This window comes from Octopus sinensis, linkage group LG14 (assembly GCF_006345805.1).
Source record: "Octopus sinensis linkage group LG14, ASM634580v1, whole genome shotgun sequence".
Classification (NCBI taxonomy): Eukaryota; Metazoa; Mollusca; class Cephalopoda; order Octopoda; family Octopodidae; genus Octopus; species Octopus sinensis.
The window spans coordinates 59,198,486-59,220,089 of NC_043010.1; the positions used below are offsets into that span (position 1 = coordinate 59,198,486).

At 34.6% G+C, this 21,604-nt stretch overlaps 2 protein-coding genes across 3 annotated transcripts in view; both read left to right on the forward strand.

Moving 5' to 3' along the window:
• The window catches only part of LOC118766083 (protocadherin beta-15-like), a 60,530-nt gene that overhangs the window by 33,111 nt on the left and 5,815 nt on the right, over window positions 1-21,604 (forward strand). The window lies entirely within an intron of this gene.
• Window positions 610-15,301, forward strand: LOC118766080 (protocadherin beta-15-like). 2 transcript variants are annotated; one of them, XM_036509295.1, is made up of 4 exons: window positions 610-624; window positions 4,732-7,159; window positions 7,331-7,484; window positions 7,772-8,733. In XM_036509295.1, exons 2-4 carry the CDS (start codon window positions 4,784-4,786, stop codon window positions 7,846-7,848), a joined length of 2,607 nt encoding a protein of 868 aa, XP_036365188.1. In that variant the 5' UTR covers window positions 610-624; window positions 4,732-4,783; the 3' UTR covers window positions 7,849-8,733. The 2 variants fall into 2 exon arrangements, with proteins under 2 accessions (XP_036365188.1, XP_036365189.1); XM_036509296.1 differs by lacking the exons at window positions 610-624; window positions 7,772-8,733 and adding an exon at window positions 14,790-15,301.

Sequence of the window (21,604 nt, forward strand, 5' to 3'; positions counted from 1 at the left end):
CTCCTTCTGATGGTGTAAAAGTACATAAGGGAGATTTTTTATTTATCCATGAGATGAAGTTAGCTGACATCTTTGGAGTATTATTATTAACTATAAATGCTTTATAACTTAAGCTGGCAGCCACTGTGGGAAAGCATGATCATCACAACCTCTAAATATATGACCATGTTCATCAGGGAAAGAAATCAATATGAAGGGAGCAGCTTCATTGGTCTCCTGTTTCGATCACTCGACCAATCAGATTCGGGATAAAACACACAACAATTCACTAACAAAGCCAAGCATTCACATCACTAATGTTATTATCCCAAACAGTTATGTTCTGTTTCAGTATAAACATAATTCTAGCTATTTAAATATATATCCATGTAAATAGTAAACATCTTCTTTGAGGACAAATACATGCACAGAATACTATTAGGTGGATGTACTCTTACAAACATTCAACTTCAGTGACACATGCAACCCTCTCCTAGCAGCAGACTCTCTGCCTGACGTGCTACACTACTCCATCACCATAACAGCCATTGTCACACCATTACAGCAGCACTTACAGTGGATCTTTCTACAACAATACATCTTTCTCTTTCTCACTGAATAACCAATGATATAATTATTAAAAAGGTAAGTTTCCATTTAATCTCTTATAATCTCATTTTAATTTATTATCACTCACCAAATCTGTGAGATATTACTCCACAAACAATAACTAATACAGACAATATAATAGCATCCATATTGTTTTATATGAAAATTAATTGGAAAATGCTGTTTGAAATGATTAATATTTAGACTTTACTTCATTGAAACAATATTATTTGTTCCTAAATAATATTTGTTTTATATATTGGTCAGTAACAATAAGCAACTGTGTATATAATGTAGTGATGGAGTGTGTCTTTTTGTTGTGAATATATAGCAAATAGTATGCGAAAGAGATGTGAAGATATTAAATAAAAAGATATTTAGCAATATTTTGCCAAGAGTTTGAAATGGCTGTAAGTGTGTAGATTATTAGAAATGATGAAGTGATGTTGTGTTACAAATTTTGTTTAGGGATAATGGCAGACATATTAAGATTAAAATGTGTGACGAGTGAACAACAATGGTGTCGTGCTGCAGAAGACAATAAAAGGACTAGCTATGTTTGTAACTGAATATATATATATATTTATGTATGTATATAGACAATACCATTATATGTTGCATATCTTTCATTATTATTTGTATTTGTGTTTGTCAGAAAATTGGAATTTCAAACATGTCATCTTAATTCAGCTGCTTTTTAAAATTTTTTTTTGTGTATAATTTCCGTCTAAATTTTCTAACATATTCTATACTGCATCCTTAGTATTTATCAGATATTTTGATAATGTTATAAATATGTGACTTTAATTAAAAGTAGAGTGTATTTAATTTATAAATTCGGTTTACATATCAAATTAAAAGCAACCTATCAACATCATCATCATCAACACTGTATTGTCTGATATCTTTCATAATAATATTTAAACACATAGCTTCTTGTATGAATTACTTAAACTCTAACTATTAATAATTTCTAGTCATAGAAATCTTAAACTAATTCACTTTAGCCTTGATTCTCATAAGATATTTAATTCACGTCTTAACCAGCTTTTGTTACTTATTTTCTTGTCATTCAATTGCAATCAGAGTTGCTCGTTATCATTCAGCAGCCCTAATTGTAAACATTGGTTTAAATTGTTTGTAATTAAGTTAGATTCTACAGTTTAATTCCTTTAATATATTCTCTGAATACTTTTACTTTGTCTGTGATTCTTAAAGCAAATGTGACTCCAATTTATGATTAGGATCAGTCATATCTTCATTAGTGACTTTGCTTTCTAAACATAATCACAAGTAGTTTCGGAACAAAGAGATAATCTCTAATCTCACATTATGTGGAAACTGAAAGCTTGACTGAGATTTGTGTCTGACAATGGATTAAAGGAGATGGCATAAATTTCTTCATTTAAAATGGTTTTGAAGGAAGAAAAGAAAAGAAATGCTCTAGATGTGTAAAATAATGTGTTAGAAGTCACGAAATATGGAGAAAGTTTGTCTTACTGGTTGAGAAAAATCCCTGCAAGATGCCAGGCGCCTATTTAGGTGCACAAATGTGCCATAAGTACAAACAATTACACAAACCCAATCATCCAAGCATTTATACAAATATTTTGCCCAGCCCTGGTAGCTTCTCCACCACTTCAACACCCTCTCTCTGGTCCCTCTTCATTTCCATGACACCCCTCACCTCTCTTTATTTCACTGATACTGTCCATCTCAAGCTATTTCTCCTTCACCCATTCTCCACCCTGTTTATCTGGCCGTATGCACCCTTGTAACATGAGACAGTACTGAGTCCTTCCTGTTCAACCCACCCCATCATCCTTACCACTCTAATATTAATTAATGGTAATAAATGGTAAGAAATATGAATGGATCAATTTGATCCTTCTTTGAATTGAACAGATGAGAATCAAGACAGCTATAGAAGTAAGGTATATATAGGTAGTCTATGGTTAAGGACGATGCTGTGGAACCTTTTGGAATGGTTCCTGAAGTATTGAAAATATTAATATTGTTAAGGATAACATTTCCTGTGATAAAGAACATACCTCTGACTTCATCTCTGTTAAAGCAGTTTCACCAAGATGTTTCAAGGAAAAACTATGAAATGAGAATGTCAGACTAAACTGAAGTTTATTTCTCTTTTACTAAAGATAAAAGTTATAAAAATAAATCTTTGATTCAAATGTTTTGCTTAAATTAGTGGTGGTGATCATAATGTGTTTTGATTACTGTTGCTTAAATCATCAGACACCGTGTGAGGTTTGAGAGTGGAGGAGTTCAGTGTAGTGTTTGAAATGCATGTTGTAAGTTTGAAAGAAAAATGTTTCAGTAGAGACAATAAGGAATCTGTTTGTTTTTAGGTTTGCATCTGAGAAGAGTAAATCTGTGTAATGTTGATTCTGTTAGATTGGATTATAATTCTACCCAGTCTCTACATGCTGGAGTATTAGTAGTGTTGGTATAAATAGTTGAAGATGCTGGAGATGGCAACCACCTCTTCTGGCCATTTATGATTCAAATACATATTTGTAATTTTGTCAGGCTCTGAGGATTTTGAAGTCGTATAAAATATATATTCATAGTATTCTAGAAAGATGCACATTTAATTTAAGAACTTTTCATTTGTAGAAAATAACGGATGAAATACATTTTCTCCTTGATCACCGGCCACTAATTATTACCATTGTGAACAGTAAAAGAATATTATATTTGGTAAAAAGCCCTAGCATAGATGGTGGGCAGATGGGGTGGGCAACCCCAGGTGACACTTTTATGGCGGCCCACGGGTGGAAAACTGAAGGGGTGCCCCAGGCAGCACACACTCCAGCTAAGCTAGTGGTAAAAAGGCCTTTATGTTGGTGTTACAAAATGTTAGCTCTGGTTAAGTAAGCCATATAATCTGAAAAGATTATTTCCTCGAATAATAAGTAATAGGCGCTCATGGACTTGGTATTTTCGTATGACTTTTGTGACAGAAAATCCAGTTAGGAAGGCTTTGCCTGTGCACACATGTATAAGTGTGTGTATGTGCGCAGAAGAATATATCCGTATGAGTGTGTATAGCTGTACACATGCTTGTGCATGTGCACATATGTATGCATGGTTATGCATACCAGTGAGTACGTATATGTCTTAATAAACGATTGAATTCATCTCTGATATAAGAGTGCATTTGTTTAAGTTGTTCCATCTTGAAAGCCCATGAGAAAGCAAAGTTATGCTCCTCTGTTTATGAACTCCAAAGTAAGTTATGCACTGCTAATCCCTCATTGGTTGGTGAACAAAATACATGGCAGCCGGCCAGTGAAATGTAGTGTAACCAAATTGCAGTCTGATATAATTTGCAATGGAATTAGATATTCAGTCCTTTAAGTGATAGAACACCAACCATGGAACATTCTCTACCACTTAAAGTAGCCATTACAAGTCTTTTGATGACCCATTTGTACTTCTTTTGTATAATGAAAATAATGGTTCATATTTCATGGTCTTGGTAGGTGTGCATCTTGCTGTTTTCAGTTGACACATGAATTCATAGCTTTGTATGCATCCATTTTTGGAACATATACTTTCTTATGCAATTGCAGCATGGAAGACAAGTTAGTTACTAAGAAACACTCAGGCTAAGAAACTTCACTTAAATCCCTATTTTAATATGCTGTCAAAATTTCCATTACTCACAACTGCATCATGTTGCAATTCTAACAGACATTTCTTTTTCATTTTTCCCTCTGCATCTCACTGAACAGCTATCAAATAAATGTTTAAATGAAGCATGCATTTGTAGTTTACTTTTGAGTCAACAAATGTCTTTGACACTGCAATCATTTTAGTTACAGAACATGATCTCAGATCAAAACCCTTCATGTGTATATACATCTCTGAAATTCTTCTTATGGAAAATGTTTTTGGTATTGAAGAACCTTATCTAATACCACTTTCCCTGACAAGTAGTTTTTGATTTTTTTTCAGTCATGTTGAGTACATTGAAGCCATTTTATATATGTTTCAATCTATAAGTAAACTGCCATAAAGGATGAGTCTCATATCCTCTTATTATTTCGATGTTACCTGTGGATTTTAAGTTGTAGTTTATTTTTGATAAAAATTGTTTAATGAACTATATTTCTGTTTTAGGTTCAAACAACATATCTTGATAGCCTGAAGTGTACCATCACTCCAGAACAATATGTTCCTGTCATTGTCCATTGTATTGTCACTGGTCCACTGTGTCCTGACCATAGACCTTACCTACCACGTGGAAGAAGAGAGAAGTCCAGGAACATATGTAGCAGACATTGCTGCCGATTCTAAACTTTTAGACAATGTTAAACCATCTGACCAACATTTGATAACATTCAGTCAATTCAAACGAAAGGTGGCACAGTTATTTAACATCACCAAAACAGGTAAACTGTACACTGCTCAGACACTGGATGCAGAAGATCTCTGTACATTTAACAAAGAATGTTCCAGAACTATGAAAGTTGTTGTCAATAAAGGAACCAGTGTTTCAAAAATATTAAAAATCAAAATAATCATAGAAGACATCAATGATCATCAACCAGAGTTTCCTATGAGGGTAGTTAATATACAGTTTGGTGAACATGATCGTGATGGAGCCAAAGTGTCACTACCAAACGCAATGGACAAGGATATAGGATTTCAAAACTCATTAATACAATATAAATTAAAATCAAAGAATGGAGAACCATTCTCTTTGTCAGTGTCTAAAAGAGCTGATGGTATTTCTTCTCTTAAAATAGTTTTAAAAGAATCATTGGACAGAGAAATCAAAGATACATATTTATTACAGGTCATAGCTAAAGATGGAGGGTCACCAGCAAAACAAGGGATTTTGAATATAAATATTTCTGTAACAGATGAAAATGACAACCCACCTGTATTTTCTAAACCTCTGTATAATATATCCATACAAAGTAAACATCACAGGTCTAAACCCATCATTGTTTTATCTGTGACTGATGCTGATGCTGGTGAAAATGGTAAAATTACTTTCCATTTTAGTCCAAAGACATCAGATATAGCAAAAAGCTATTTTCAATTGAACGAAACCAGTGGAAATATTCTGTTAAGGGAATATTCAAATCTGGGTAAAAAGAAAACCTATGAATTGTTTATTGAAGCCAGAGACGGGGGCAGCCCTCCTCTCATTTCTATAGCAACTGTTTTGGTAAATGTCATCAACCAACACAACAATCCTCCATCTATTGATATTGATTATGTTAATGCAATCAATGACAACACAGCTACTATTTCTGAAAACATCAAAGTTGGTAGTTTCATTGCTTATGTGATGGTCACTGACAATGATGTGGGACAAAATGGAGAGGTCAGCTGTGATATCAAACATGATACATTCAAACTACAGTCAATGGGATCTAAAGAATATAAAATCATTCTAAACAAACCAGTGGACAGAGAAACACAAGGACACTATAACATTCCTGTCTCCTGTCAAGATAAAGGATTACCTCCTCTCAAAAGTGTTAAAAGCCTCTCTATCCAAGTGACTGACATCAACGATGTACAACCACAGTTTACCAAAGATACATTCCAATTCCTCACCTACGAAAACAAAGATAAAGACTTCCCTATTGGTTTTGTCAATGCCACTGACCCCGATCTTGGATCTGCTGGACAACTCACATATTCTCTGCTGCGTAAAGAAAAATCCAATCTCCCATTTCTCATCACCAGTTATGGCTTCATTTCAGCGACCATGTCATTGGACAGAGAGAAACAAGATGTGTATAAGTTTGAGGTTTTTGTCAAAGATAATGGAAGCCCATCTCTGAATGACACAGCGAATGTTGTTGTTGAGATTCTAGATCAAAATGACAATGCTCCGTATTTTACATATCCTAGTAGTGACCCTTACACGCTAAATGTGCAGTACCATCCGCAGAGTAAGAGTGACATCACAGTTTTGAGAGCGTCTGATGGGGACAGTGGAAACAATGCTTTCCTCAGATATGCAATCATACAAGGAAATGATAAACAGTTGTTTAGTATGAACTCACACAGTGGTGCTTTATCCTTCTCCAGACAAGTTTATCTAAATGATGCTGGAAGTTATGAGCTGGTGTTTGTTGTGAAGGACAGTGGTAGTCCAGTTCAGTCGTCAACAACTAGTGTCACTTTGGTATTGGCTGTTAGTAACGAGACATCACCAATGTCGAAGAGTGGACCATTACAATCTTCAGGTCGGGTCCATATGACATGGGTTATTATCATTGTATCATCAGCAGTAATAATATCAGTGGCTATTGTTGTTTCTATAACGCTGTGTATTATGAAATGTATTAAACACAGAGATAACACAGCTGCTGCCACAAAGAATACAGCCTACCAAGGTAGAGCAGAGATGAAACAATTGTTGTACCAGACTAACACTTCTGTTGCTATGTCGAGGAATGCAGAAGAGATGGTGAAGCGGAACATCTATTCTGAGAGATCCAAGAGTGAATGTTATGCAGAAGGTCAGCTACAGAACAAATATGAATCTTCAGTTCAGTCGAGAACTTTACCAAAACCTACCCCAGTAAGTGGAAACATTACATTTTCTCTCTGTAAAAGTGAACAATGAAATCTCTTTGAATATGTTTTAACTTCAATAATACATTCCAATATTAAATTGTTCTCTATCCATGTTGATTGTAACTTCCGTTGTTTGGTGTCTTCTCACATTTCTTTATCGTTTGTTTGTCAACAGAAATACTGTCAACCTGTTGTGGTGACATCAAGTGATGATGCTGTGGAAGATAATGCTACTATGGTTTGTAACTATACATCAGATACAATGTCATCCAAGAGAAGTGGTAGACATGGAGACTTGAAACATTATGAAGAAATACCAGGAGTATCAGGTTAGTAACTATTAAATATACTGTCGGTTGTGAAGAATTCATTTCAACAGTTTTCCCTCATACTTTTGGGGGAATATTTTGTGTCAACAATTTCTGGAATAAATCTGTTTTATTTATTATTTATCTATTCTTAACTAATGAGATAACAAGTTGCTCAAATTTTCTGTTTATGAACTCCAGAATATATGTTTTGTTATAGCATATTTTTTTCTTTTTCATTAAGCAGTTAATTAATGAAATCTGCAAGTCTGTGATTTTGTAATGCATGTTTCCAATCTAAATTCCAGATCAAAATTTATATAAGAATAATGATGCAACTACGTCGAAAGATTCCAGTGAAGAAACTCCAGTCAAACATGTATAATACTTTGCATTATGTAAATACAAGATATAGACTCTTCAGTACACACACACACACACACACACACACATTTTGCTATATACTCTATATAAGAATACAGATTATCAAAGGCAAAAAGATAATATAGATAAGTTATTATTTTTTTCTTTTTTAATTATCCCTTGATTGCAAAATAGGTGGGGTTTTTAATATAATGAAAGAATGTTTATTACACTCAATAGTACACCAAATTTTCTATGTTTTATTGATAATAATAACCAGAGATTATATTGTATATGGTTTGCCATGTTTACTCTGTCCTTTGCAGGGCTTGTGTAATTCTCCTTCTGATGGTGTAAAAGTACATAAGGGAGATTTTTATTTATCCATGAGATGAAGTTACCTGACATCTTTGGAGTATTATTATTAACTATAAATGCTATAACTTAAGCTGGCAGCCACTGTGGGAAAGCATGATCATCACAACCTCTAAATATATGACCATGTTCATCAGGGAAAGAAATCAATATGAAGGGAGCAGCTTCATTGGTCTCCTGTTTCGATCACTCGACCAATCAGATTCGGGATAAAACACACAACAATTCACTAACAAAGCCAAGCCTTCACATCACTAATGTTATTATCCCAAACAGTTATGTTCTGTTTCAGTATAAACATAATTCTAGCTATTTAAATATATATCCATGTAAATAGTAAACATCTTCTTTGAGGACAAATACATGCACAGAATACTATTAGGTGGATGTACTCTTACAAACATACAACTTCAGTGACACATGCAACCCTCTCCTAGCAGCAGACTCTCTGCCTGACGTGCTACACTACTCCATCACCATAACAGCCATTGTCACACCATTACAGCAGCACTTACAATGGATCTTTCTACAACAATACATCTTTCTCTTTCTCACTGAATAACCAATGATATAATTATTAAAAAGGTAAGTTTCCATTTAATCTCTTATAATCTCATTTTAATTTATTATCACTCACCAAATCTGTGAGATATTACTCCACAAACAATAACTAATACAGACAATATAATAGCGTCCATATTGTTTTATATGAAAATTAATTGGAAAATGCTGTTTGAAATGATTAATATTTAGACTTTACTTCATTGAAACAATATTATGCGTTCCTAAATAATATTTGTTTTATATATTGGTCAGTAACAATAAGCAACTGTGTATATAATGTAGTGATGGAGTGTGTCTTTTTGTTGTGAATATATAGCAAATAGTATGAGAAAGAGATGTGGAGATATTAAATAAAAAGATATTTAGCAATATTTTGCCAAGAGTTTGAAATGGCTGTAAGTGTGTAGATTATTAGAAATGATGAAGTGATGTTGTGTTACAAATTTTGTTTAGGGATAATGGCAGACATATTAAGATTAAAATGTGTGACGAGTGAACAACAATGGTGTCGTGCTGCAGAAGACAATAAAAGGACTAGCTATGTTTTTAACTGAATATATATATATATATCTATGTATGTATATAGACAATACCATTATATGTTGCATATCTTTCATTATTATTTGTATTTGTGTTTGTCAGAAAATTGGAATTTCAAACATGTCATCTTAATTCAGCTGCTTTTTCTTATTTTTTTCTGTATAATTTCTGTCCAAATTTTCTAACATATTCTATACTGCATCCTTAGTATTTATCAGATATTTTGATAATGTTATAAATATGTGACTTTAATTAAAAGTAGGGTGTATTTAATTTATAAATTCGATTTACATATCAAATTAAAAGCAACCTATCAACATCATCATCATCATCATCATCACTGTATTGTCTGATATCTTTCGTAATAATATTTAAACATATAGCTTCTTGTATGAATTACTTAAACTCTAACTATTAATAATTTCTAGTCATGGAAATCTTAAACTAATTCACTTTAGCCTTGATTCTCATAAGATATTTAATTCACGTCTTAACCATCTTTTGTTACTTATTTTCTTGTCATTCAATTGCAATCAGAGTTGCTCGTTATCATTCGGCAGCCCTAATTGTAAACATTGGTTTAAATTGTTTGTTATTAAGTTAGATTCTACAACTTAATTCTTTAATATATTCTCTGAAGACATTTACTTTGTCTGTGATTCTTAAAGCAAATGTGACTCCAGTTTATGATTGGGATCAGTCATATCTTCATTAGTGACTTTGCTTTCTAAACATAATCACAAGTAGTTTCGGAACAAAGAGATAATCTCTAATCTCACATTATGTGGAAACTGAAAGCTTGACTGAGATTTGTGTTTGACAATGGATTAAAGGAGATGGCATAAATTTCTTCATTTAAAATGGTTTTGAAGGAAGAAAAGAAAAGAAATGCTCTAGATGTGTAAAATAATGTGTTAGAAGTCACGAAACATGGAGAAAGTTTGTCTTACTGGTTGAGAAAAATCCCTGCAAGATGCCAGGCGCCTATTTAGGTGCACAAATGTGCCATAAATACAAACAATTACACAAACCCAATCATCCAAGCATTTATACAAATATTTTGCCCGGCCCTGGTAGCTTCTTCACCACTTCAATACCCTCTCTCTGGTCCCTCTTCATTTCCATGACACCTCTCACCTCTCTTTATTTCACGGACACTCTCCATGCAGCTACTTTAATACCTTTTCCACCTCAAGCTATTTCTATTTCACCCACTCTCCACCCTATTTACCTGGCTATATGCACCCTTATAACTTGGGACAGTACTGAGTCCTTCATGTTCAACCCACCCCATCATCCTTACCAGGCTCTCTATCTCTCTTCTCTCATTAAATTCCAACACTACACTTTCCTTTCCCTTAACTCGGGTACCTTCCATTATTCACCCCTGTAACCTCGTCTCCTCTCCTACTCTCTCCATTACCATCCTCACACAGCAATAAATATAAATCTAATCTTTTCCATTATAATTTAGCTTCTCAATACTTTGCCTAAAATCTTTGCCTTGTCTGCTCTTCTCTACTTTCAATTGTGAGAGCACTTTAGTCTTAGGAGTTGCAAGGCAACCTCACTAGTGCAGGTGCTTCAATAAAAGCAGCTACTACATTTGGTAAGATGGTTTGAGGAATTGAATAGAGGTAATGCAGAGTTTTGTCTTGGCAAGGGCCCTGGCAACACTCTTGCAAAGTTTTTAGTCATGAAGGAAATACATGTCTGCTTAGAAATTTTGTGGCTGCTTATGGATTATGCCTAAGTGGAGTATGAGTATGATGAACAATTTGATATCAGCTGTAGAGGACTGTGTAAAGTTATAGATGGTTCATAATGAGAGACAGGGAGAGAGAGAGATTGTTGGTTCCAGATCTGGAACCCAACTTAGGCCCCTATATTTACGGTGTTCGCCGCTGGAATAAGGAGTGGTTGGAGATCACACGGTCGTTAGCCTCAAATTGCCATGTCTAGTCGGTGTTTGTGAGAGAAGCAGCATTGAGGAGGAATGAAGCCAGCTCAACCCACCCTGGGTGAATGCTGTCTCAAGACAAGACAAGAGAGAGATTGGATGATGTTGTGTATTCCAAAGTAGGATACTTTGCTTTTATTACCGTATCAATCAAAAATTGTGTATGTCAGAGTAGTCTGCTCTCCAGTCCTCTCACCGTTAAATTTCATGGGACTCAGAACAAACAGTAATACAACATTGACATCAAAATAAGACATGTTCTAATCTCATATCAGCTTTTGCTTCTTTATTCAGTTGCAGAAATCCAAGCGCAAAATACCTACTGTGTACAGATCAGACCTAAATATAAGCTCTACATTTTTGGAGCATATTCCTTTTTAAGGTTTTATAGATAATTGTTTTCATATTAAAGAATGTAGTTATCTCATCCCAGCTTCATGGATTACCTAGCTGCTAATGTGTTTTTCAGTCTTGTAAATACATTGAAACAAGTTATTTGATTTATGCTTTCAGTATACCATCATGAAGTAATACATTCTTATTTCCTATTATTTCAATGATAACTGTATATTTTAATCTGTAGTTCATTTCATGTTACAATTGTTCAATGAATTTGTATTTCTATTTTAGGTTCAAACAACATATCTTGATAGCCTGAAGTGTACTATCACTCCAGAACAGCATGTTCCTGTCGTTGTCCATTGTATTATCAATGGTCCAGTGTGTGCTGACCATAGACCTTACCTACCATGTGGAAGAAGAAAGAAGTCCAGGAACATATGTAGCAGACATTGCTGCCGATTCTAAACTTTTAGACAATGTTAAACCATCTGACCAACATTTGATAACATTCAGTCAATTCAAACGAAAGGTGGCACAGTTATTTAACATCACCAAAACAGGTAAACTGTACACTGCTCAGACACTGGATGCAGAAGATCTCTGCACATTCAACAAAGAATGTTCCAGAACTATGAAGGTTGTTGTCAATAAAGGAACCAGTGTTTCAAAAATATTAAAAATCAAGATAGTAATAGAAGATATCAATGACCATGAACCAAAATTTCCTATGAGAAATGTCAATATGCTGTTCAGTGAAGACATTGGTAAAGGTGCAAAAAGATCAATACCCAATGCTATGGACAAAGATGTAGGATTTCAAAATTCCTTAATACAATATAAATTAAAATCAAAGAATGGAGAACCATTCTCTCTATCAGTGTCTAAAAGAGCTGATGGTATTTCTTCGCTTAATATAGTTTTAAAAGAATCATTAGACAGAGAAATCAAAGATACGTATTTATTACAGGTCATAGCTAAAGATGGAGGTTCACCAGCAAAACAAGGGATTTTGAATATAAATATTTCTGTAATAGATGTTAATGATAACCCACCAGAGTTTTCTAAACCTCTATACAATATATCCATACAAAGTACACATCATAAGTCTAAACCCATCATTGTTTTGTCTGTAACAGATGCTGATTCTGGTGAAAATGGTAAAATTTTTTTTCATTTCAGTCCCAAGACATCAGATCTAGCAAAAAGCTATTTTCAGTTAAATGAAACCAACGGGAATATTTTATTAAGCAAATATACTAGTCTGAGTAAAAAAAAAACCTACGAATTGTTTATAGAAGCCAGAGATGGGGGCACTCCACCCTTTAGTTCCATAGCAACAGTTCTGGTAAATGTTATCAACCAACACAATAATCCTCCATCTATTGATATTGATTATGTTTCTGCAATCAATGACAACACAGCTACCATTTCTGAAAACATCAAAGTCGGTAGTTTCATTGCTTATGTGATGGTCACTGACAATGATGTGGGACAAAATGGAGAGGTCAGCTGTGATATCAAACATGATACGTTCAAACTACAGTCAATGGGATCTAAAGAATATAAAATCATTCTAAACAAACCAGTGGACAGAGAAACACAAGGACACTATAACATTCCTGTCTCTTGTCAAGATAAAGGATTACCTCCTCTTAAAAGTGTTAAAAGCCTCTCTATCCAAGTGACTGACATCAACGATGTACAACCACAGTTTACCAAAGATACATTCCAATTCCTCACCTACGAAAACAAAGATAAAGACTTCCCTATTGGTTTTGTCAATGCCACTGACCCTGATCTTGGATCTGCTGGACAACTCACATATTCTCTGCTGCGTAAAGAAAAATCCAATCTCCCATTTCTCATCACCAGTTATGGCTTCATTTCAGCGACCATGTCATTGGACAGAGAGAAACAAGATGTGTATAAGTTTGAGGTTTTTGTCAAAGATAATGGAAGCCCATCTCTGAATGACACAGCGAATGTTGTTGTTGAGATTCTAGATCAAAATGACAATGCTCCGTATTTTACATATCCTAGTAGTGACCCTTACACGCTAAATGTGCAGTACCATCCGCAGAGTAAGAGTGACATCACAGTTTTGAGAGCCTCTGATGGGGACAGTGGAAACAATGCTTTCCTCAGATATGCAATCATACAAGGAAATGATAAACAGTTGTTTAGTATGAACTCACACAGTGGTGCTTTATCCTTCTCCAGACAAGTTTATCTAAATGATGCTGGAAGTTATGGGCTGGTGTTTGTTGTGAAGGACAGTGGTAGTCCAGTTCAGTCGTCAACAACTAGTGTCACTTTGGTATTGGCTGTTAGTAACGAGACGTCACCAATGTCGAAAAGTGGACCTTTACAATCTTCAGGTCGGGTCCATATGACATGGGTTATTATCATTGTATCATCAGCAGTAATAATATCAGTGGCTATTGTTGTTTCTATAACGCTGTGTATTATGAAATGTATTAAACACAGAGATAACACAGCTGCTTCCACAAAGAATACAGCCTACCAAGGTAGAGCAGAGATGAAACAATTGTTGTACCAGACTAACACTTCTGTTGCTATGTCGAGGAATGCAGAAGAGATGGTGAAGCGGAATATCTATTCTGAGAGATCCAAGAGTGAATGTTATGCAGAAGGTCAGCTACAGAACAAATATGAATCTTCAGTTCAGTCGAGAACTTTACCAAAACCTACCCCAGTAAGTGGAAACATTAATATTTTCTCTCTGTAAAAGTGAACAATGAAATCTCTTTGAATATGTTTTAACTTCAATAATACATTCCAATATTAAATTGTTCTCTTTCCATGTTGATTGTAACTTCCATTGTTTGGTGTCTTCTCACATTTCTTTATCGTTTGTTTGTCAACAGAAATACTGTCAACCTGTTGTGGTGACATCAAGTGATGATGCTGTGGAAGATAATGCTACTATGGTTTGTAACTATACATCAGATACAATGTCATCCAAGAGAAGTGGTAGACATGGAGACTTGAAACATTACGAAGAAATACCAGGAGTATCAGGTTAGCAACTGCATTAGCAATACTTTGCAAATAATGTTAAGAAGTACAAATTGCAGTACACTGTAAAAATAATGTCACCATTTTTTCCATGTATTAACATATTGATATCTTGGCAAAATCTATTTTCATTTGAATTTCAGAGCAAAGTTTATATAAAAACAACGATGCATCTACTTCGAAAGATTCCAGTGAAGAAACACCAGTGAAACATGTCTAATCCAAATACTGAACTCATCTGACTACTCTGTGAATTTACAACATATTCCAATCATTACACATGCAATCTCAAAATGAACACTCATTATTATACATACTGGATAGTGCTATATAAATGTAATGACAGGGTTGTCAACAATTAAGCTGTTATTCTGATAAGTAAACAGAAGTTACGCAAATGAATACATTTCCTATGTGTCTATATGTTCCTGTTTTATCATCATATTATGTTTGGTTTATATCAGTATCAAGCAATATATCTTTACACTTAATGAAAAATACATTTTATTAAACGGCAAAACTCTGTTCTTTTTTTTTTTGCCAAATGTTATTCATTTAGGAATTCTGTGATTGCCACAAGATTATTGCTCCTTGAAGATAGATATAGTTCATCTAATCTCCCCCAGGATTTGTATGGCACTTCTTGTGTAGACCATGAAAATCAATGTCAATCCTAATAGATCTTTATTTAAATACTCTCAGAATTTACTTTTCTTTTTATTCTTTTGATGTTTATAAAATATATTACCAGTTAAGTAGAGTAATCTGGTTAATTTATTACACATTCGTCACAAATTTGTATCTCTCTGCCCATGTCCAGTATCATTATTTCTGTTATTGCTATTCTACATTCTGAGTTCAAATTTCACTGAAGTGTACTTTGCCTTTCATCCTTTCGGGCTTGATGAACTAAGTACCAGTTGCATACGGGGTTTGATTGACTCGCCTCCTCCCCACAAATTTAAGGCCTTTTTCATATAACAGAAAAGATTTAGTATTATTATTATTATTATTATTAACATTATATATTAATATAGATATGATGCTATAAATCTTTTGTAAATGTTAGTAATCGCAGCTTCTTTATTTCATTTAATTTAACTATATGCAATATGTAAGTATAAATATGTATGAATTTAAATAAGGAAATTAACATTAGACTCAAGAAAATATAATTAAACATTAAGATAATTATAATTTTCAGTAATCTTCATGTGAATAGATGAACATTACACAATCTCACTTTCTTCCTTATGTTAGTCTAAGGTATTTTGCTTACTGAAATCAATATTAAATAGGGTATCTCCATTGGTCTTCTGTTTAGATCATTCAACCAATCAGATTCTCACTGAAACATAGAAAGAAATCACTGACAAAGATTACCATCCACATTACTGATGTTATTAAACCAGACACTAATGTTTAACAATAGAATATTGCATTTACACAAACATATATATATATATATATCTATATATTTAAATAATCATTGATACCAGGAAACAAACATCCTCTTTAAAGATAAATACATTATCAGATGGACGTACTCCCACAAAACATTCAACTTCAGTGAGACATGCAACCCTCTCCTAGCAGCAGACTCTCTGCCTGACGTGCTACACTACTCCATCACCATAACAGCCATTGTCACACCATTACAGCAGCACTTACAATGGATCTTTCTACAACAATACATCTTTCTCTTTCTCACTGAATAACCAATGATATAATTATTAAAAAGGTAAGTTTCCATTTAATCTCTTTTATAATCTTATAATGTTTTATTTTATATGATGAATAATTACTTAATCGTTAAGATATTCTAGCATAGTTAATATTAACAGGAGAACAAAGACATAAAGCAATAATTCACACATATTCCTCAGTATTGTTGAGAATATTGTTTTATACCCCAATTAATTAAATGAAATTGGTTAAAATGTCCCATAGTTAGACAATATTATTTGTATGCTTATAACATAGTGCTGCGATGTCTGTGTGTTTGTGTGTGTGTTTTTGTTGTGCGGAAGATGTTATATTGTTTATATAGTAGATGGTTAAATGAAAGTTATGTCAAGGTGTTAGATATAAAATATGCAGAAGTATTCTACAGTATCTTTAAATTTGGGTTTAATCTATCACTTGCGAGCAGTGGTGTAATAATGGTGGGGTATACATTTTAGTGAACAGTAATGGTGGACAAATTAAGATTCACAGCTGCCAAGCAGTGACTAGAAATGTTGGCATGTCGTAGGTGGCTGTAAAATTGCAAAGACTTAATGTAGAAAATATTGATATTGCATGTGTTTGTGTCCAAAGCATATTTGTAAGTCATAGTAACATTTTATTTCTTTTTAAACATGACTCTCCTATTTTTCTTCCCCTTATAAATTCTTTGTAGTCACAATTTTGAATTGTTTTTTATGCTGTCCATTCCAATATTTAGTTATGAATTTTTGGGGGGTTTTTTTGAGATTAAAGCTATAATTTTACAGAAATGGAAGTTGATGTATATTTTGAATATTATGTCTACAATTAAAATTGAAAGCTATTCATCATCATCGTCATTATGATTATTATCATTATCACCATCATCAACATAATTATTCTCTTGCCATTCTTCTGATCTGAGAGATTCATTATTTAACAGTGCTACTCCACAGAGGCTAGTATAAAAAGCATATTTATAAAATGACCATTGTGAACCTATTTTGAAACTTAGATTCTACAATTTCATTTTTGATATTCTTTTCTTTCATCATTACTTTTCTTTCTGAATCTTTAAAATGGTTCTATTTTCAATTCCAACCTGGTCCTATTCAAATCTTTATTACTGAACTGTCTTTGCGAACATTATCAAATATGATAGTTTCAGAACAATGACTTTTGCCATAAATCTCAGAATTTTTGGAACTTTTTTGATATACATGAACATTGAATGATACGTGCAGTGATTCACTGATTGCTTATATTTGATAGGGGTTTATAGAAACTAGAGTTAGACTCATATTTTTGAGGAAGCAGAAACATTCTTCTTTAATATAAAAGCTACAAATATTTCTATGAATTGTCTTCAAACTTGAGAAATATTACAAATTGTGTGTTGTAAACAGATATAAATATGAGGTTAGTGGTTATTGATAAAATATACTTAAAATTCAGACAGACTGTTCTAGTGTGACTCCCTTTAAAGAGATGATGTTTACATACAAACAAATAAAATTTAAATTGAACAGTATAGGGTGACTGTTAAAACTGTCTTGAAAGCTGTGAAGTACGAGTATTCATATTTAAAACAGGATCAGTGTAAGATTTTGCACCAACCAATTATGGCCATTGCCAGCCCACTCTGGCCCCTGTGCTGGTGGCACATAAAAAGCACCCACTACACTCTCGGAGTGGTTGGTGTTATGAAGGGCATCTAGCTGTAGAAACACTGCCAGATCAGACTGGAGCCTAGTGCAGCCTTCTGGCTTTCCAGGCCCCAGTTGAACCATCTAACCCATGCCAGTATGGGACACGGACATTAAACGATGATGTTGATGATTTGTGCAAAGGTAGTAATAGATTGTTTGATATCCAATATCCAATGAAAGAAATCTCTCTTGTCTTTTAATGCTATTTAATTTAGAATACCCCCATTGTACACAGTTCTATATCAATAATATTGATAGATTAAAAGATTAAAGTTGTTGTATAAAGATTAAAGATGTTTGTTCTGTATAATCTATTAACTCTACCAAAGTTAATATGTTTTATATTTAACTCTCTAAATAACCAACTTGAAATGCTGTTATCGTTTGTTAAGATGCTTAACAAAGAGGTGGGGTTGCATCAATTTCAAAAGACCAGAGGTGTCTGGCATGGCTGGATCTGGCCTGCAATGTTTAGTCTCAGCCAGGCTCTCTTCCTCCCGTTACCTTACTTCCCCCCACAAACCACCTCCTTCCTGCACCTCCTCTCCCTTCCTTCTATTGCTCTCCGTCATCAACTCCTCGCTTACCTGCTATCACCCTCAATGACCTATGCCCTCCTCTACTGCAACCCCTACCCCCTGAGCCTCTCCCATATTTTTCTCCTTTATTTGCTACAGTTACTTCATCTTGCCAATTCACTCAGCCTAACCCTCTACATCACCTCACCTATTCTCACCACCACAAGGGCCCTGTTCTGATGCATCTTTGCCATCACCTCTCTCTTTATCTCACACTCCTTTGTTTTCCAGCTGGAGTGGCCATGTATCTACTCTACAGCAAGACACCTATATCTGTCCCCATTATACCTTAAATCTTTCAACTAGCACAAAGCTACGACCCCTCAATATTACTCCCAGCTCTCAGTTGAGGTGGTTTTGCTTTTCAAGGTACTTGATGACCCTGTTGATGCTGGTGCCACATAAACATTTCCAGAGCTGGTACAAGTAAAAAGCATTGGTGCTGGTGCCACATAAAGAGCGCCCAGTACACTCTGTAAAGTGGTTGGGGTTAGGAAGAGCATCCAGCTGCAGAAACCATATCGAAACAGACAATGGAAACTGGTGTGGCTCCTGGTCTCGCCAGCTTCTGTCAAACCACCCAACCCATGCTAGCACGGAAAGCAGATGTTAAATGATGATGATGATGTTTTGTAAAACGTGTGTGTGTGTGTGTGTATATATATATATACAAAATGGGACAAGAACGCAAAACATCCAGTTAGACGATACGAAAAACACAGACGGGTCATTCGAAGCCTTTAATCTTCAGTAAAGAACTGGATCATCCTCGCAATTTTGGCTGATTAATCTTGATATATATACATATATCATCATCATCATCGTTTAGCGTCCGCTTTCCATTCTAGCATGGGTTGGTTATGCAACTGTCTAAGGGATAGATATATCCGTAGGCACTCAGTATGTATAGTCCTTATCCTTATTAAAAGGTATATATATTAAAAGGTAGTAGGTAATTTAAAGGTAAAACCGTGGTTTAATATATAGAGAGAGGATAAGAAATGGAGCAATAATTAATAATCAGAAGAGGATCATTGGTGTTTTAAAGTCATTGTTTAATTAAATTATATATATATATATCTCATTAGTATTCATTTAGAGATGGAGTCTAATTAGAATCATGATTCTAGAGTCGGAGCCTGACTAGAGTTGTGATTCCAGTTCTGATTAGTGGAATCAGTGGACCTTGGGTGATACCAGAAACGAATTTTATGAATTAATGTACAGAAAGTTGGGACCTATTTTTCCTTCACTTTGTATACACCAAACTAAATTTTTTTTTTTAAAAATTTTGGGGGGTTTTTTTCCTTCAGTTTTTGCTGTATTTGTTCCCCTTAAGTTTACACATGTTTGTCCAAGTGGATTCTAAATGATAGGGGAATGATATTGAAAAGTTTTACATCTGAAACATTGCAAGCTTTCTATCAAACATTTCTTTTCTGAAGGACTCTAGGCATTCATTGAGATAACTTCTATTTCTCTTGTCACTCTAAAGACTCTTAAACAATAAGAATCTATATATATATAGCATGTGGATGAGTTGTTCCTAGTGAACACCTCATGTTCTTTCCCTTCTTTATTTTTTATAAATTTAAAATGTATAATTGAATAGTCGTGGCTGGTACCTGTGTTTTGTAACTGGTGCTTGTGCTGGTGGTACGTAAAAAGCACCTACTACACTATTGCAGGGCATCCAGCTGTAGAAACCTTGCCAAATCAAACTGGAACCCCCCCCCCCCCCCGTTTACCAGTTTTCAGTCAAAACCGTCCAACCCATGCTGGCATGGAAAACGGACGTTAAATCATAATGATGATGATGATGATGGTGCCTTTGACCTACAATATGAATAGAGTTACTTGGAAAAATTCTCACTCTAGCCTGTTATAACTGGTCCAGTCCACAAACCCAAATGAATCTGAGACTCCTGTTCCAGGAACACAGACTGTAAGAAGGATTCTTTGGTGCAAACTTGCAAGAATTGTACTCATAAATTCAACGTTGCTATTTCTTCTTCAAATATTTGCCTTGATAAGGGACATAACTCATATGCATCTAAATAAATATTGACATCAATTGTTTTTTCTTGGTTTTTAAATTGATATCTTCATTCAAGTGGATTCGTAATAAGCCATTAGTTGATGTGTTGAATTATTCTTTCTTCTGTTTTATGCATGATAACTATTACAATATATCAGCTGGGTGGTTGGTATTAGGAATGGCATCCAGCCGTAGAAATACTGCCAAAACAGACAAATCTGATGTAGGTTTCTGCCTGACTGGCTCCTGTCAAATCGTACCCCAGTTGCCAGCATGAAAGCCAGACCGTAAACGATGATGATGATGATATAGGAAGTGAAATTATGTTACAAAATTAGCCTTTTATATTCTAATTATTTCTTATGCATTATTTTTATCTTTTTATGTCAGTTGGAACTGGGAACTGGGTAGATAGTTTTTGTGTGTGGCAGATGCACAGGGACAATAAACACTGAAAATGTGCAGAGAACAGCTTCCGTTACATGCCAGGGAGAAAAACTAGAAGTAGTTGATAGCTTCTGTTACCTAGGGGACCAAGCCAGAACCGGGGGTAGATGCTCTGAAAGTGTAGCTGCTAGAATAAAAATAGCCTGGGCAAAGTTTGGAGAGCTCCTACCTCTGCTGGTAGCAAAGGACCTCTAGCTCAGGGTGAAAGGTAGACTGTATGATGCATGTGTACAAATAGCCATGCTACATAGGCTGTGACTACTGAGGACATGCGTAAGCTTGCAAGAAATGAAGCTAGTATGCTCCACTGGATGTGTAATGTCAGTGTGCACACACGGCAGAGTATAAGTGCCCCGAGAGAAAAGTTGGACATAAGAAGCATCAGATGTAGTGTGCAAGAGAGACAACTGCAATGGTATGGTCTAGTGCTGTATATGGATGAGAGCAGTTGTGTGAGAAAGTGTCACACCATAACTGTG

What these genes read in the sequence shown, in the direction of transcription:
- LOC118766080 (XM_036509295.1), top strand. Translation starts at nt 4,784, where the DNA reads ATGTTCCTGTCATTGTCCATTGTATTGTCACTGGTCCACTGTGTCCTG. An exon ending in CTTTACCAAAACCTACCCCA is followed by an intron (nt 7,160 to 7,330) that starts GTAAGTGGAAAC and finishes GTTTGTCAACAG; the next exon opens with AAATACTGTCAACCTGTTGT. An exon ending in AGAAATACCAGGAGTATCAG is followed by an intron (nt 7,485 to 7,771) that starts GTTAGTAACTAT and finishes TCTAAATTCCAG; the next exon opens with ATCAAAATTTATATAAGAAT.